The 18,168-nt window shown below is 39.8% G+C and overlaps 1 protein-coding gene across 9 annotated transcripts in view; it reads right to left on the bottom strand.

Moving 5' to 3' along the window:
* Positions 1 to 3,587: 3,587 nt before the first annotated feature.
* ITGB1BP2 (integrin subunit beta 1 binding protein 2) overlaps positions 3,588 to 18,168 on the bottom strand; it is a 30,790-nt gene continuing 16,209 nt past the window's right edge. For 4 of the 9 annotated variants that reach the window (XM_043570847.1, XM_043570849.1, XM_043570850.1 and 1 more), the window contains one exon: positions 9,997 to 10,212. In XM_043570847.1, the coding sequence (XP_043426782.1) occupies positions 10,102 to 10,212 (111 nt within the window). In that variant the 3' untranslated portion in view covers positions 9,997 to 10,101. Of the gene's footprint in view, positions 3,735 to 8,531; positions 8,608 to 9,996; positions 10,213 to 18,168 lie in introns of those variants that run through there. The other 5 variants (XR_006295744.1, XR_006295745.1, XM_043570851.1 and 2 more) reach the window with 4 other exon arrangements.

The raw sequence follows: 18,168 nt of genomic DNA, 5'->3' as shown, positions 1-18,168 counted from the left end.
AGTTAATTTTTAATAGACTTTTTTTTAAGTAAACTTTACCCCCAGCATGGGACATGAACTCATGACTCTGAGATCAAGAGTCACATGCTCTACAGACTGAGCCAGCCAGGCACCCCAGTAGACTTCACTTCTTACATCAGTTTTAGGTTCACAGTAAAACTGAGCAGAAAGTACAGAGAATTTCCATATACCCCCTGCCTCCAAAAGAGTCATAGCCTACCCCACTATCTCAACATCCCACACCACCAGAGTGGCATATTTGTTACAGTTGATGAACCTACATTCATACATTATTACTACCCAAAGTCCATAATTTAGAGTTCATTCTTGGTGTTGTATATTCTATGAGTTTTGACAAATGTATGATGACATATATCCACTATTATAACAGCATACAGAATTCCTCTTCTAAAAATCCTCTGTGGTCTGCCTATTAATTCCCTTCTTCCCCCAATCCCTGGCAACCACTGATCTCTTTACTGTCTCCATAGTTTTGCCTTTTCCAGAATGTCATACAGTTGGAATCACAAAATATGTAGACTTTTCAGATTGGCTCTCTCACTTAGTAATGTGCTTTTGAGGTTCTTCCATGTCTTTTCTTGGACTGATGGCTTGTCTGGATTTACCACAGTTTATTTATCTGTTCACCTTCTGAAGGATATCTTGGTTGCTTCCAGGATTCAGCAATTATGAAGAAAGCACTACAAACATCTAAGTACAGGTTTTTGTGTGGTCATAAGTTTTGCTCATTTGGGCAAATTGAGTGTGATTGCTGGCCCAAACGGGCAATTATCTTTTTTTTAAATTTTTTAAATCTTTATTTATTTTTGAGAGAGAGACAGACAGAGCACGAGCAGGGGAGAGGCAGAGAGAGAGGGAGACACAGAATCCGAAGCAGGCTCCAGGCTCCAAGCTGTCAACAGAGCCCAATACAGGGCTCGAACTCATGAACTGCGAGATCATGACCTGAGCCGAAGTTGGACGCTCAACTGACTGAGCCACCCAGGCACCCCGGGCAATTATCTTTTTAAAACATCTTTATTGAAATAAAAATTTACATACAATTAATTCACTCATTTTAAATGTACAATTAATGATTGTCAGTATATTTACAATGTTGTGCTATCATCACAATATGATTTTAGAACATGTTCATCACCCCAACAAGATTCCTCTTGCCCAGTTGCAGTCACTCCCTGTTCCCAGTACTGGGCAACCACTAATCTACTTATTGTCTCTACAAAGGTGTCTTTCCTGAGTATTGCCCATAAATGGGATCACACAATATATCATCTTTTTGTATCTGATTTTTTTCATTTAGCATGTTTTTGAGTTTCACCCACATTGTAGCACGTATCAGTACTTCATTCCTTTTTATTGCCACCTTACATTTTTAATCAAATTTACAGAGATATAGTTTATATGCCATAAGCTCATTTTAAGTTTACAGCTTGATAACTTAAACTTTTTTTAAGTTTTTATTTATTTAAGGGGCACCTGGGTGGCTTAGTCAGTTAAACGTCCAACTTCAGCTCAGGTAATAATCTCATGGTTCTTGAGTTCAAGGCCTACATTGGGCTCTCTGCTGACAGTGCAGACCCTGCTTGGGATTCTCTTTCTCTGCCCCTCCCCTACTCTCACTTGCTTTCTCTCTCTCAAAATAAATAAATAAATAAATAAATAAATAAATAAATAAACTTAAAAAAAAAGTTTTTATTGAGACGCCTGGGTGGCTCAGTTGGTTAAGCATCAGACTGTGGCTCAGGTCATGATCTCACAGTTCGTGGGTTCGAGCCCCGCGTCGGGCTCTGTGCTGACACCTCAGAGCCTGGAGCCTGCTTCAGATTCTGTGTCTGCCTCTCTCTGTCCCTCCCCCACTCATGCCATGTCTCTCTCCATCTGTCAAAAATGAATAAACATTAAAAATTTTTGGGGGGCACCTGGGTGGCTCAGTCGGTTAAGCGGCCGACTTCGGCTCAGGTCATGATCTCGCGGTCCATGAGTTTGAGCCCCGCGTCGGGCTCTGTGCTGACAGCTCAGAACCTGGAGCCTGTTTCAGATTCTGTGTCTCCCTCTCTCTGACCCTCCCCTGTTCATGCTCTCTCTCTGTCTCAAAAATAAATAAACGTTAAAAAAAAAATTAAAAAAAAATTTTTTTTAAAAATACCAGCCAGATGTCACAAAAGATGGCAGAGCAGGACGCTCTAAGAATCCATCCATCCTCCTAAATAATTATTGAATTGGCAGGAACTGTCAATTGTAACAATTTGGAACTATACTTGCAGAGTCCAGGGGAGAGCTTGATAAAGAGGCTTATCAATTTTGGTAAATTTCTTCAAACATTGGCCTTTTACCCAGTAGTTTTCATCCCCCAGCACTAAGGCAGGTAGGTAAGGGAACAGTTCCTAGTGCAGCCTCCTGAAGCTTGAGTGGGCAATAAAGACATTGTCCTTCAACTATCAGGATCTTGTGGTTTGATTGCTGATTGATGTTTTTGATGGCTGAGAGACTGGCACAGAGGCTGACCATTGTTTCAAACCACGTGGACTGAAGCAGATTACAGGGGGTTTAAAGAAACAGTACTTGAGGGGCGCCTGGGTAGCTCAGTCGGTTAGGCGCCTGACTTCAGCTCGGGTCATGATCTTGTGGTCCGTGAATTCGAGCCCCGTGTCGGGCTCTGTGCTGACCGCTCAGAGCCTGGAGCCTGTTTCAGATTCTGTGTCTCCCTCTCTCTCTGTCCCTCCCCTGTTCATGCTCTGTCTCTCTCTGTCTCAAAAATAAATAAATGTTAAAAAAATTAAAAAAGCAAAAAGAAACAGTTCTTGGGTTTTTTGGTCTTTTGCTTCTTTCCCCACTCTGGGGACAGAGACATTTAAGGAAATCTTTGTCAGGTAACTGGCTGACCACAGAGATAACTGAACAGAAACTTCAGTGACCATGTACAACAAATAAAGTACACAATTTACTATTCAAAATGTCCAGTTCTCAAAAAAATTTACAAAATATACAAATAAATATGAAAGTATGGCCAAGTCACAGGGAAAAGAGGATTTGAAAGAGGAAGCCCAGACAGTGGAATTACTAGTCAAAGATTTTAAATCAACTGTCTTATGTTCAATAAGCTCAGAGAAACCATGGATAAGAATTAAGTGAAATCAGGTAAACAATGTATGTAAAAAATGAGGGTATCAATAAAAGAGAAATTACAAAAAAAATCAAACTGAAATTCTGGAACTGAAAAGTACAATAACTGAAATGAAAAAACTCACTAGGGGTCAACAGAAGATGTGAGAAGGCAAAAGAGATCAACAGACTTTAAGATGAGACCACTGGGGTGGAAGATGAGACCACTGGAGGGAGGGGAGATGAGACCATGATTTCTTTGAAATCATTCATTCCAAGGAAAAAGAAAAAAAAGGATGATGAAAAATGAACAGAGCCTCAGTTGGTTAAGCATCTCACTCTTGATTTTGGCTCAAGTCATGATCTCATGGTTCATGAGACCAAGCCCCACGTCAAAGCCCCACATTGGGCTCTGCACTGACAGTGTAGAGCCTGCTTGGGATTCTCTCCCTCCCTCTCTGCCCCTCCCTGACACTCACGTGTACTCTTCTCTCCCTCTCTCTTGCCTTCTCTCTCAAATAAATAAAACATTTTAAAAAAATGAATAGAGCCTGAGGGACCTGTAAGACATCATCAAATGTACCATGGTACACATATTCCACATAGAAGTCCTGGAAGGAAAAAAGAGAGAGAAAGCAGAAAAAAATTTTTAAAAAATAATAGCCAATAATGTCCCAAATTTGAGTAAATACATGAATATATATGCCCAAGAAGCTCAATGAAATCCACATAGGACAAATTCAAAGTTCTATATCAAGATATATTATTAAGTTGTTGAAACCCAAAGACAGAATTTTTAAAGCTACAAGGGAGGGGCACCTGGCTGGCTGTCCATTAATCATCCGACTCTTGATATTGGCTCTGGTCATGATCTTGCGGTAATGAGATCAAGCCCTGCATTGGGCTCCATGCTAAGCATGCTGAGCATGGAGACTGTTTGGGATTCTCTCTCTCCCTCTCTCTCTGCCCCTCCCCTGCTCACACCCTTTTTCTTAAAATGAGTAAATAAACTTAAAAAAAAATAAAAAGAAAGGAAAAAGTAAAATTATCCCTGTTCACAGATGGCATGAGCTTATATGTAGAAAACTCTACACACACACACACACACACAACTGTTACAGCTAATAAACAAATTCAGCAAAGTTGTAGTCTACAAAATCAATACACAAAAATCAGCTGCAATTACATACACTATCAATGAAAACCACAAAGCACTGCTGAACTAAATTAAAGAAGACATAAAAGAATAGAAAGACATCCTGAGTTCCTGGATTGAAAGACTTGGTATTGTTATAAAAATATTCCCCAATATGACCTACAAATTCAATATAAATGTAATCCAAATTAAAATCCCAATGTATTTTTTTCTTGAAGAAATAGAAAAATCCATCCAAAAATTCATGTGGAATCTGAAGGGACCCTGAATAACCAAAACCATCTTGAAAAAGAACAAAGTTAGGGGCGCCTTGGTGGCTCAGTCGGTGTAAGCATCCAATTCTCGCTTTTGACTCAGGTCATGATCCCATGATCCGTGGGATTGAGCCCCACGTCGGGCTCTGTGCTGACAACGCAGAGCCTGCTTGGGGTTCTCTCTCTCTCACTCTCTATCTGCACCTTCCCTGCTTGCATGCGCTCTCTCTCTTGAAATAAATAAACTTAAAAAAGAAAAAGAACAAAATTACAGGACTGACGCTTCCAGATTTCAAAACTACAAGCTGCTACAAAGCTACAGTAATCAAAACAGTGTGGTATTGGCATAAGGATAAACATATAGACCAATGGAATACAGAGCCCAGAAAAAAATCCTCAAATATATAGTCTACTGATTTTCAATAAGATGTCAGAAAATTCAATGGGAGGGTAGCCTGGGTGGCTCAGTCAGTTAAGCTTCCGACTTTGGTTCAGGTCATGATCTCACAGTCCATGAGTTCAAGCCCTGCATTGGGCTCTGTGCTGGCAGCTCAGAGCCTGGAACCTGCTTCTGATTCTGTGTCTCTTCTCTCTGCCCCTCCCCCACCTGTCCTCTGTCTCAAAAATAAACAAACATTAAAAAACAAAAAAGATTCAATGGGAAATTGACAGTCTTTTCAACAAAAGCACAGACAACAAAAGAAAAAATAGATAAATTGGAATTTATATAAAAATTAAAATAGGGGCACCTGGGTGGCTCGGTCGGTTAAGCGTCCGACTTCGGCTCAGGTCATGATCTCACGGTCTGTGAGTTCGAGACCCGCGTCAGGCTCTGTACTGACAGCTCGGAGCCTGGAGCCTGTTTCAGATTCTGTGTCTCCCTCTCTCTCTGCTCCTCCCCTGTTCTTGCTCTGTCTCTCTCTGTCTCAAAAATAAATAAACGTTAAAAAAATTAAAAAAAAATTAAAGTATTGTGTGTATCAAAAGATATCAAGAAAGTGAAAAGATGGGGTGCCTGGCTGGCTCAGTCAGTAGAGCATGCAACTCTTGATCTCAGGGTTGTGAGTTTAAGCCCCACACTGGGTGTTGAGCTTACTTAAAAAAAAAAGTGAAGGGGTTACTGGGTGGTTCAGTCAGTTGAGCATCCGACTTTGGCTCAGGTCATGATCTCTTGGTTCATAGGTTCAAGCCCAGTGTCAGGCTCTATGCCCCGAGCCTGCTTCGGATTCTGTGTCTCCTTCTCTCTGTCCCCCCTCTGCTTGTGCTCTGTCTCTCAAAAATAATAAACGTTAATAAAAATTAAAAAAATAAAGTTAAAAGACAACATATAGAATGGGAGAAAATATTTGCAAATCATTTATCTGATAAGAGATTAACATCTAGAAAATAGAACTCCTACAAGTCAACAACAAGAAAACAAACAACCCAGTTCAAGAATGGGCAAATGACTTGAATAGATAGGTCTTCAAAGAAGACATAGCCAAACAGCCAATAATCACACGAAAAGATGCTTAACTCAGTAGTCATTAGGGAAATGAAAAACAAAATCACAGTGAGATAAAACTTCAAACTCATTAGGATGGCTATGACTTAGAAAATGGAAAATAACAGTGTTGGTGAGAATGTGAAGCAATTGGAACCCTAGTCAATTAATTTATGTCAAAGGAGGCAAGAATACACAATGGTGAAAAGACAGTTTCTTCAGTAAATGGTGCTCAGAAAATTGGGCAGCCATAGCCAAAGAATGAAACTGGACCACCATCTTACACATTATACAAAAATTAATTCAAAATGGATTAAATATTTGAAGGTAAGACCTGAAACCATAAAACTCCTAGAGAAAACACAGGTAATAACCTCCCTGATATCAGTGCTGGTATTGATTTTTTGAATCTGACACCCAAAACCAAGACAACAAAAACAAAAATCAAAAAGTGGGACTACATCAAACTAAAAAGCTTTCACACAGCAAAGGAAATCATTACCAAAAAGAAAAGGCAATCTACTGAATAGGAGAAAATAACTGCAAATCATATATCTGATAAGGGGCTAATATTCAAAATATACAAAGAACTCATACAACTCAGTAGCAAAAAAAGAAAAAAAAGAATCTGATTTAAAAATGGGCAGGGGTGCCTGGATGGCTCAGTTGGTTAAGCAATCGACTTCAGCTTGGATCATGATCTCACAGTTCATGGGTTCAAGCCCTGCATCAGGTTCTGTGCTGACAGCTCTGAGCCTGGAGCCTGCTTTGGATTCTGTGTCTCTGCCCCTCCCCTGCTCACACTCTGTCTCTGTCTCTCAAAAATGAGTAAACATTAAAAAAAACTTTAATGGGCAGAAAATCTGAATTAGACATTTTTCCAAAGAAGACATATAGATGGCCAAATTGTACATGAAAAGTTGCTCAATATCATTAATCATCAGGGAAATGTAAATCAAAACCACAATATCACCTCACACTTGTTAAGATGGCTGCTATCAAAAAGACAAGAAATTGGGGCGCCTGGGTGGCGCAGTCGGTTAAGCGTCCGACTTCAGCCAGGTCACGATCTCGCGGTCCGTGAGTTCGAGCCCCGCGTCGGGCTCTGGGCTGATGGCTCAGAGCCTGGAGCCTGTTTCCGATTCTGTGTCTCCCTCTCTCTCTGCCCCTCCCCCGTTCATGCTCTGTCTCTCTCTGTCCCAAAAATAAATAAACATTGAAAAAAAAAATTCAAAAAGACAAGAAATAAAAAGTGTTGTGAGGATGTGGAGAAAAGGGATCCCTTGTACACTGTTTGTGGGAATGTTAATTAGTGCAACCATTACGGAAAGCAGCCAGGAGTTTCCTTAAAAAGTTAAAAATAGAACTACCATATGATCGAGCAATTCCTTTTCTGGATATTTAATTTTCTTTTTATTTTTGTAAGTAAACTCTACTCCCAACGTGGTGCTTGAACTCATGACCTCGAGTTCAAGAGTCACATAAGTTCTACCAAGTAAGCCAGCCACGCACCCCTCTTCTGGGCATTTATCCAAAAGAAATGAAAACACTACTCAAAAAGATATATGCACCCCCTTGTTAATTGCAACATTATTTTCAATAGCCAAGGTATAGAAACAATCTAAGTGTCTTCCAATGGATGAAAGGATACAAAATTGTGGTACACACACACACACACACACACACACACACACACACTCTGAATGGAATATTATTCAGCCACAAAAAAGAATGAAATCTTGCCATTTGTGACAACAAATGTGACAACAAAATAGATGGATCTCAAGGGCATTATGCTAAGTGAAATAAATCATATAAAGAAAGACAAATACTCTATGATCTCTCTTATATATGGACTCTAAAAAAAAAATAAAAAGCCAAAACCAACCTCATAGTTACAGAATACAGAATGGTAGTTACAAGAGGCACAGTGTGGGGGCGTGGGAGAAATGGGTGAACTGTTTGTGTGTGTGTGTGTTTAAACAAATTGGATAAAAATTTTAAAAAATAACTGGAAACATCATGTATTGCTGATGGAAATGTAAAATGTTTATAGCCACTGTGGAAATTGGTTTGGTGATTTCTCAGAAAGTTAAAAAAAAAAGTTACACATAGGATTACCATATGATCCAACACTCCTACATATATACCCAAAGAAATTGAAAGCAGAGACTCAAACAAATACTGGTTCATCAATGTTCACTGCATACTTGTACAGCAACATTCGCAAATAGGCAAAAGGTAGAGATGATCCAAGTGTCCATTAACAGATGAATGCATAAATAAAATATTGTATATGCATGCAATAAAATATTATTCAGCTATAAACAGGAATACAATTCTGATACATGCTATAATAAATACAAACCTTGAAAACATGATGCTAAGGCACAATAGTTCAGGCACAAAAGCTCAAATAAGCCAGGCACAAAAGTTCAAATATTGTACAATTCCACTCATATAAGGTACTTGGAATAGGCAAATTCATAGAGACAGAAAGTAGAATAGAGCTTACCAGGGGCTGTTGGGAATGGACAATGAAGAATTATTGTTTAATGGGTAGAGTTTCTCTTAGGGATGATGAGCAAGTTCTGGAAATAAATAGTGGTGATGGGTTATAAAACATTGTGAATGTACTTAATGCCACTGAATTGTACACTTTAAAATGGTAATTTCATGTTATATATATTTTGCCATTAAAAAATAAGAAAGTAGGGGCACCTAGGTGGCTCAGTCGGTTAAGAGCCTGACTTTGGCTCAGGTCATGATCTCACAATTCATGAGTTCGAGCTACACATTGGGCTCTCTGCTATCAGCATGAAGCCTGCTTTGCATCCTCTGCCCTTCCCCTCTCTGCTTTTCCCCTGTTTGTGCTTTCCGTCTCTCTCAAAAATAAAGAAAAGAAAACAAAAAAAGAAAAGTCAAAAGCCACAGGATAAACTCAGAAAAAAAAAAATATATATATATATTTTAATTTTAGAGAGAGAGAGCACAAGTGGGGGAAAAGGGCAGAGAGAGAGAGAGAGAGAGAGAGAGAGAATGAATCTTAAGCAGGCTCCACTCTCCCTGCCCCTCCCCTGCTCATGCTCTCTCTCTCTCAAAATAAATAAACTTAAAAAAAGAAAATATATTTGAACCCATTTGACAAAGGCCTGATTTTCTTAGTATACAAAAAGCTTTCCAAAGCAATAAGAAAAAGCAAAATGGAAAACTAGGCAAAGGACATGAGCAGCATACACACACACATTCACACACACACAAAGGAAAGACATGTGACTCTGAAGCATATTAGAAAGAAACTTAACCTTACTCCTGATAAAAAGATTGTGTTAAAAATACAATGAGATAACACTCTTTTCCTATAAAAATGGCGACACCAGAAAGTTTGAGAATACATTGTTTTGGCAAGGGTGTAAAGACACAGACACTCTTGAATTTTGTTGTTGGAATTGTAAATTGGTGTAACTTTTGTAAGCCAACTTTATCAAAAACTTTTAAAAGTACATTTGATTTTTTAAAATGTTTATTTTTTATTATTTATTTTTTAATGTTTATTATTTATTTACAGAGAACGAGCCGGGCAGGGAGCAGAGAAAGGGAGACAGAGGATCTGAAGCAAGCTCCATGCTGACAGGAGAGAGCTCAATGTGGGGCTCAAACTCAAAAAATGTGAGATCATGACCTAAGCCAAAGTCCAACAATTAATGGACTGAGCCACCCGGGTGCACCAACATTTGACTTTTTAAAAACATGTTTGTTTATTTATTTATTTATTTTGAGAGAGAGAGAGAGAGAGAGCGCGCAGGAGAGGGGCAGAGAGAATCCCAAGCAGGCTCTGCACTATCAGCACGGAGTCCAATGCAGGTCTTGAACCCATGACCCTAGCCGAAACCAAGACTCTGGCGCTTAACCAACTGAGCCACCCAGGCGCCCCACATATGACTTTTTTATAGGTAACAGAAAACCCAACTACAATAGGCTCAAACAATAAAGCAGATTTATTGGTTCATACAAATGCAAATTCCAGGGGATCAGAGATCTTTGCAGTTGATTTAATTCCATGGATCAACAATATCACCAAGGACCTAATTTCTGTCAGATCTGTCTTCCAAAGTGTGAGCTTCATCATAAATTTCACTTCCTTCTTGGTAGCAAAAGGAATGCAGCGTTTGCAGCTTCCCATCAGCCACACCACACTGTCCAAAAGAAGAGACAAAGCTGGCTTCTGTTCTCTCTCTCAGAAGATCAAAGAACAAAACCAAAACCAAAAACCTTCCACCAAATACTTCAACAAACATCCTCTAATATTTCATTAACTTGAATTGGGTCAGTGGCCCATTCCAGAACAATCCCCTTGACAGGACAAGGGTATGCATTCATTGGCTATAGCCTGGTTGCCTGAACCAATCACTGAGGCATGGGGGATGGGCTCACCCTGATTGGGTTACAAGAGTGGTTCACCCCAGCCAGAAGCTGGGGGTTGAGTTCAATACCACCCCTTCAAACTTTACCACTGGTAAACAATGGGGAAGATACAGAATGGATGTTGGGCAGGGAATCACATCAACCACTAATTAGTTTGATCCAGCAACCATACTTCTAGGAATTTATCCTATAAATGTACTGGCACTTGTCTGCAAATAAGTATGTTCAAGGAGATTATAATAACAGGATATTGGAAATGACAAAAACGCCTGGGACTGGTCAGATCAATGATGAGGTAGCCATCAAAAAGAAAAGACAGCTATAAATGTTTTAATGACACAATCTCAAAGATATGGTAAGTGAAAAAAGCAGAGTGAATAGCCTGCTGCCATTTGTGAAAAAAAGGGAGAAGAGATGCATATATATATAGATACATTTTTTAAGGGGAAAGAGGAAAGTAAACTTCCATTTTCATCAATAAACCAGGCCAGATAGACAGAGATATCCAAACACATGTGCACGTGTGTGTGTGCGTGCACACACACACACACACCCATTTATACTTGCATATGCATGATTTGCATAGAATATATCTGAAAGATTCATGAGAAACTGACAATAGCAGTAATCTCTGGAAAGGGAACCAGGGGAACTAGGGACTAGAAGTAGGGGTAATGCGTAACTTTCATTGGGGCGCCTGGGTAGCTCAGTGGGTTAAGAGACCGACTCTTGATTTCCACTCAGGTCATGATCTTCTGGTTTGTGAGATCAAGCCCTGTGCTGGGACCCATGCTGTAAGCACAAAGCCTGCTTGGGATTCTCTCTCTCCCCCTTCTCTGCCCAACCCCCACTTGCATGCATGCTCTACCAAAGATAAATGTTAAAAAAATATATATATATATATATATATAACTTTCATTGTATATCCTTTAATTTTTTATTTCTTTTTTTTAATGTTAATTTTTGAGGGGGGAGGGGCAGAAAGCGAGGGAGACACAGAATCAGAAGTAGGCTCCAGGCTCTGAGCTGTCAGCACAAAGCCCAACACAGGGCTTGAATTCACAAACTGTGAGATCATGACCTAAGCCAAAGTCAGATGCTTAACTGACTGAGACACCCAGGTGCCCCTGTATATCCTTTCATATTGCTTGAATTTTCTTACCATGTGCATGTATTTTTACTTAAAAACATGTATTAATTACAGGTTTCCATGTGTTACTTTTCATGTTGGCAAAGGTAAAAGTATTTGTTAATAGTTGGCAAAGATGGGATGCCTAGGTGGTTCAGTCGGTGGCTCAGGTCTCACAGTTGATGGGTTCAAGACTCGCATCGGGCTCTGAGCTAACAGCTCAGAGCCTGGAGCCTGCTTCCGATTCTGTGTCTCCCTCTCTCTCTGCTCCTCCCCTGCTAACACTGCCTCTCTCTCTCTTTCTCAAAAATAAATAAAGATTTTTAAAAAATTTAAAAAAAAGGCAGAATTCTACACAGCAATGAAAAAGAACTACTGATATATTCAACAAACATAGATGAAACTCACAGAAAATGAATAAAAGATGTCAGAGGCAAAAGAGTACATATCATTTATATGAAATTCAAGTACAGGCAAAACTAATCTATGACCATAGAAGTCAGAACTATTCTTGGGAGTGGGTAATAACAAATAGGGAGCACAAGGAGCCAGCCTTCTGTGGTGCTGGAAATGTTCTGTATTTAGACTTGGGGGGAGATTACATAGATGTATACACATATAGAAAGATCTACTTAAGGGGCGCCTGGGTGGCTCAGTCGGTTGAGCGTCCGACTTCAGCTCAGGTCACCATCTCGCGGTCCGTGAGTTCGAGCCCCGCGTCGGGCTCTGGGCTGATGGCTCAGAGCCTGGAGCCTGTTTCCGATTCTGTCTCCCTCTCTCTCTGACCCTCCCCTGTTCATGCTCTGTCTCTCTCTGTCTCAAAAATAAATAAACGTTAAAAAAAATTAAAAAAAAAAGATCTACTTAAGATTCATGCATTTTACTAGACAAGTTATACCTTATTACATGATAAAAAGGAATGAGGTAGATTATATAGTGATATGGAACAAATTTCAAGATATATTTTTAAGGGTGTGTGATTATATATATATATATCATATCCATTCCATACACACATATATGGTGCACTGACAGTAAAGTAAACAATGAATAACCACAACTCTGCTGGGTAAGTGCTAGAAAAAACTTTTGTTCTAAAGTCCTCTGATTCCTGGTAGCCTACAGCCTACATTTAAAAGGCCTCATGCTGGTGCAGCAGCGTGGCTCAGTCGGTTAAGCAGCTGACTCTTGATTTTGGCTCAGGTCATGATCTCTTGGTTCTTGGAATCGAGCCCCAAGTGCAGCTCTATGCTGACAGTGTGGAGCCTGCTTGGGATTCATTCTCGCTCTCTCTCTCTCCCTCTGTCTCTCTCTCTTTGTCTCTGCCCCTCTCCTCTCACATGCTCTCTCTCTCTTTCTTAATAAAGATGAAAAATAAATAAATAAAAAATAAAAGGCCCCATGCTTACAAGTGTCCAATTGGAGTTCAGATGAAGAACAGAGAAAACAGTGGAACGGCAGTATTTGAAGAAAAAAATAGCTGAGAATTGATGAATCAATCCAAGATTCACGAATTCCAAACAGGAAAAACACACAAACAAAAAAAACAAAGAAAAAAATCCCCACTCAAACACATTGTAGTGAAACTTCAGAACATCAAAGAGAATATTTTAAAAGAAGCAAGAGGCTTGGTGTCTACCTATAAAAGTATACAACACTATACCTATGACATATTATTGTCCCCCAAAAGAGGAAAAAGTAAAACCTGAATCTAAATCTAATCAAGGTTTAGATCTAATCAATATTCAGGAAATAAAAAGAACAGGGAATAACACCACAGGGATGCAATCACTAAAATCCATTCTATGGGAAGCACTACAGGACGAACAACCCAGTTTCTTCCACAAATAAATCCCATAGGGGTAAAAAAAGGAGGGAAAGAAGGAAGGGGCATCTATAGATTAAGAAATTTAAGAAACAGGGGTACCTAGGTGGCTCAGGTGGTTGAATGTCCAACTCTTTTTGTTTTAATTTTTTTTAATGTTTATTTATTTTTGAGAGAGATGTTTATTTTATTTTGAGAGAGAGAGTGCGAGCAGGGGAGGGACAAAGAGAGAGGGAGACACAGAATCTGAAGCAGGCTCCGGTCTCGGGGCTGTCAGCACAGAGCCCAACGCAGGGCTCGAACCCACAAACCGTGAGATCATGACCTGAGCTGAAGTCAGACGCTTAACTGACTGAGCCACACAGGCGCCCTGAGTGTCCAACTCTTGATTTCAGCACAGGTCATGATCCCAGGGTTGTGGGATAGAGCCCTGCATTGGACTCCATGCTCAGCATGGAGCCTGCTTAAGATTCTCTCCCTCTCCCTTTGCCCCTCTCCCCAACTTGCTCTCTCAAATTAAAAAAAAAAGAAGAGCACCTGGGTAGCTCAGTAGGTTAAGCATCCCACTTCAGCTCAGGTCATGATCTTGCAGCCCATGAGTTCAAGCCCCATATCGGCTCTGCTGACAGCTTGGAGCCTGGAGCCTGCTTTGGATTCTGTCTCCCTCTCTCTCTGCCCCTCCCATCTTTCTCTCTCTCAAAAAATAAACAAACATTAAAACATTTTTAAAAAGAGAGATTTAAGAAACATATCAACCAGGGCACCTGGGTGGCTCAGTCAGTTAGGCCTCCAACTTCGGCTCAGGTCATAATCTCGTGGTTTGTGAATTCAAGCTCCATATTGGGTTCACTGCTGTCAACACAGAGTCCGCTTCGGATCCTCTGTCTCCCTCTCTCTCTGTCCCACTCGCGCTCTGTCTCCCTCAAAAATAAATAAAATATGGGCTCCTGGGTGGCTCAGTTGGCTAAGCGTCTGATTTTGGCTCAGGTCATGATATCGTAGTTCATGGGTTCAAACCCTGTGTGGGCTCTGTGCTGACACCTTAGGGCCTGAAGCCTGCTTCAGATTCTGTGTCTCCCTCTCTCTCTACCAAAAAGAAATAAAACATTAAAAAATAAATAAATACAAGGGTGACTAGGTGGCCTAGTCAGTTAAGCCTCTGACTTCGGCTCAGGTCACGATCTCACGATTCATGGGTTTGAGTCCCATGTCGGGCTCTGTGCTGACAGCTTGGAGCCTGGGGCCTGCTTGGATTCTGTATCTCCCTCTCTCTGCTCCTCCCCAACTCATGCTATGTCTCTGTCCCTCAAAAATACGTAAACATTAAAAAACATTTAAAAGAAAAGAAACATCAACCAATTGCAGTGTATAGTCCTCATTTGGATCCTGACAATCCTTGACAACAAACTAAACATATAAACGTTCATGAGACAACAAGGAAAATGTGAATAGTGACTGCACATGTGATGATATTAAAAGAATTGTTAATTTTCGTTATCAACAATAGCCAAACAATGGAAAGAGCCCAAATTTCCATAGACTGATGAATGGATAAAGAAGATGCGGTATATATACACAATGGAGTATTACTCAGGCATCAAACAGAATGAAGCTTGCCATTTGCAACAATGTGGATGGAACTAGAGTATATTGCGCTAAGCAAAATTAAGTCAGTCAGAGAAAGACAAATACTGTATGATTTCACTCATATGTGGAATTTAAGAAACAAAACAGATGAACATATGGGGGGGGGGGAGAAAAAAGAGAGAGGGAAACAAACCATAAGAGACTCTTAAAGATAGAGAAAAACTGAGGGTTGATAGAGGGAGGTGGGTGAGGAATGGCCTAGATGGGTGATGGGTATTGAGGAGGGCACTTGTTATGATGAGCAATGTGTGTTGTATGTAAGTGATGAATCACTGAATTCTACTCCTGAAGCTAATATTGCACTGTGTGTTAACTATCTGGAATTTAAATAAAAATTTGAAAAGACAGGGGCGCCTGGGTGGCGCAGTCGGTTAAGCGTCCGACTTCAGCCAGGTCACGATCTCGCGGTCCGTGAGTTCAAGCCCCGCGTCAGGCTCTGGGCTGATGGCTCAGAGCTTGGAGCCTGTTTCCGATTCTGTGTCTCCCTCTCTCTCTGCCCCTTCCCTGTTCATGCTCTGTCTCTCTCTGTCCCAAAAATAAATAAACGTTGGAAAAAAAAATTAAAAAAACTATCTGAATAAAAATTTGAAAAGACAAAAACAAGAATTGTTAATTTTTTAGAGGTGGGGGTTTTATTGTAACGTTTAAGAAAAGTCCTTATATTTTAGAGATACATACCAAAATATTTATGGATAAAATGAAATAATATGATGTATGATATTTGTTTCAGAATAATCTTGGTGGTGCAGATAGGAGAGCAAGGGTTAGGGGAATATAGATGAAACAAGACTGGCCATGAATCTGGGTGACAGGTACATGGGGATTTAGTATACTATTCTCTTTTACTCTTGTATGTTTGAAATATTCCATAATTAAAGTAGGAAAAAACAGAGCTAGAAAGATAGATTACCTACAACGAAACGACTGACAGCTGATTTACCAACAAAAAAGAAATCAGTGTTTAGAAAGTGTTTATAGTACGACACTCTTTGCGTAAAAAAATAACATCAACTTATATATTTTTTTGCATATATTCTTGTATTTGCATTGATTTATCTCTGGTAGTTCACATAAAAATTGTTAATAGGAATTACTTCTCAGTAAGGGAATTGGGAAACTGGGGAACAGAGATGGCAACTCTTCACATACCCTTTTGTACTATTTGAATTTTTTCGCTTGTGTTTGTAATACCTTAAAAATATTTTCTCAGTAGGCTAGGAACAGGAGAATTTATAACTTGATACAGAGTGTATGTGACAACTAAAATCATCATACTCAATGGTGAGATATAAGGGGCATTCACCTTTAAGTCAGAACATATCAAGAATATTTTTTAATGTTTATTTATATATTTATAGAGAGAGTGCATGCGTGCACATGCAAGCAGGGGATGGGCAGAGAGGGAGAGAGAGAATCTTAAGCAGGTTCCACGCTGTCAGGGCAGAGCCTGACACAGGGTTCCATCTTGTGACTGTGAGATCATGACCTGAGCTGAAATCAAGAATCAGATGTTTAATTGACTGAGCCACTCAGGTGCTTCCAAATCAGAATTATTCACTTGTTTTTACAAATACCATGCAACACTGCTCTGCAGGTTCTAGTGAAAACATTAAGACAAAAGAAGGTAAAAGTTATAAATACTGTAAAGGAAGAGTCATAAAATGTCCTTGCTTACATAGGATATATAATCTAAGAAAATCAACTGAGAATTAAAATTAAACAGGAAAAGAGTTTATTTTAAATCAATAACTTCTCTATATAAAACTGCTATCTATAAAAATATCCAATTAGAAAATATAATGGGAAAGAAGATTCCATTCATAGTAGTGGGAAAAAATGACGGAAATAAATCCAACAAGTGTATAAAAGGGAGTGCCTGGCTGGCTCAGTTAGTAGAGCATGTGACTTCTAAAAAAAAATTTTTTTTAGGGGGCGCCTGGGTGGCTCAGTCGGTTGAGCACCTGACTTCGGCTTAGGTCATGATCTCGCGGTTCATGAGGTTCAAGCCCCGCATCAGGCTTTGTGCTGACGGCTTGGAGCCTGCTTCAGATTCTGTGTCTCCCCCTCTCTCTGCCCCTACCCTGCTCTTGCTCTGTCTCTCAAAATAATTAAAAACATTAAATAAATTTAAAAATTTTTTAACGTTTATTTGTTTTTGAGACAGAGAGACAGAGCACAAGCAGGGGAAGGACAGAAAGGGAGACACAGAATCCAAGGCAGGCTCCAGGCACTGAGCTGTCGCCACAGAGCCCGACGCGGGGCTCGGGCTCATAGACTGCAAGATCATGACCTGAGCCGAAGTCGGATGCTTAACCTACTGAGCCACCCAGGCACCCCAAGCATGTGACTCTTGACCTCAGGGTTATAAGTTCAAACCCCATGTTGGGTGCAGAGATTACTTAAAAATAAAATCATAAAACAAAGAAATGTACAAAACATTTACATGAGTAAAACTACAAAATATTGCTGAAGGCTATATGTATGAAGATATGAAAAATAGATAGACGTACAATATTCCTGAAAGACGTTTCAGAAGTGAAAAAAATTTCAAATAACTATCACTTTCCATAACAATCTCATTGGGGTTTGGGGGGGATAGGGTGGGAATACCAGACAAGTTGGTTGTGAAGTTTATCTGGAAGAATAAAGTCAAAAACTTGTTAAAGATGGAAATAAGGGGGGGAGGGGAAATAAGGGAAGGCTTGCCTACCAAATATCAAATTACTGTATAAAGTTGTGATATGCTTCAAGACTAGACAAACAGATAAGTGGAACTGAATAGAGAGGCAGTTACGTGTGGGAATTTATTTATTTATTTATTTTATTTTTTTAAGTAATCTCTACATCCAATGTGGGGCTCAAACTTAAAACCATGAGAGCAGGTCTCATGCTCCACTGACTGAACCAGCCAGGCACCCCTTATCTGGGAATTTAGTGTATGACAAAAATTGCATTTCAGAACCCTTCTGAGACACCACTAAAAGTGGTACATAAAATATGTACAACCCAAAAGGACAAAAAGTTTCAGGTATTCTCTAGAGGCAGGAAATCCATTTGAGAAATGGTACCTGAAACAGTAGCTAGGAAGAAATTCTGGTCTAGTGCAAAAAAGGATACAGATGAGAA

Source organism: Prionailurus bengalensis, chromosome X (genome assembly GCF_016509475.1).
Source record: "Prionailurus bengalensis isolate Pbe53 chromosome X, Fcat_Pben_1.1_paternal_pri, whole genome shotgun sequence".
NCBI classification, from domain to species: domain Eukaryota; kingdom Metazoa; phylum Chordata; class Mammalia; order Carnivora; family Felidae; genus Prionailurus; species Prionailurus bengalensis.
This window is presented reverse-complemented; position numbering and strand designations above follow the sequence as displayed.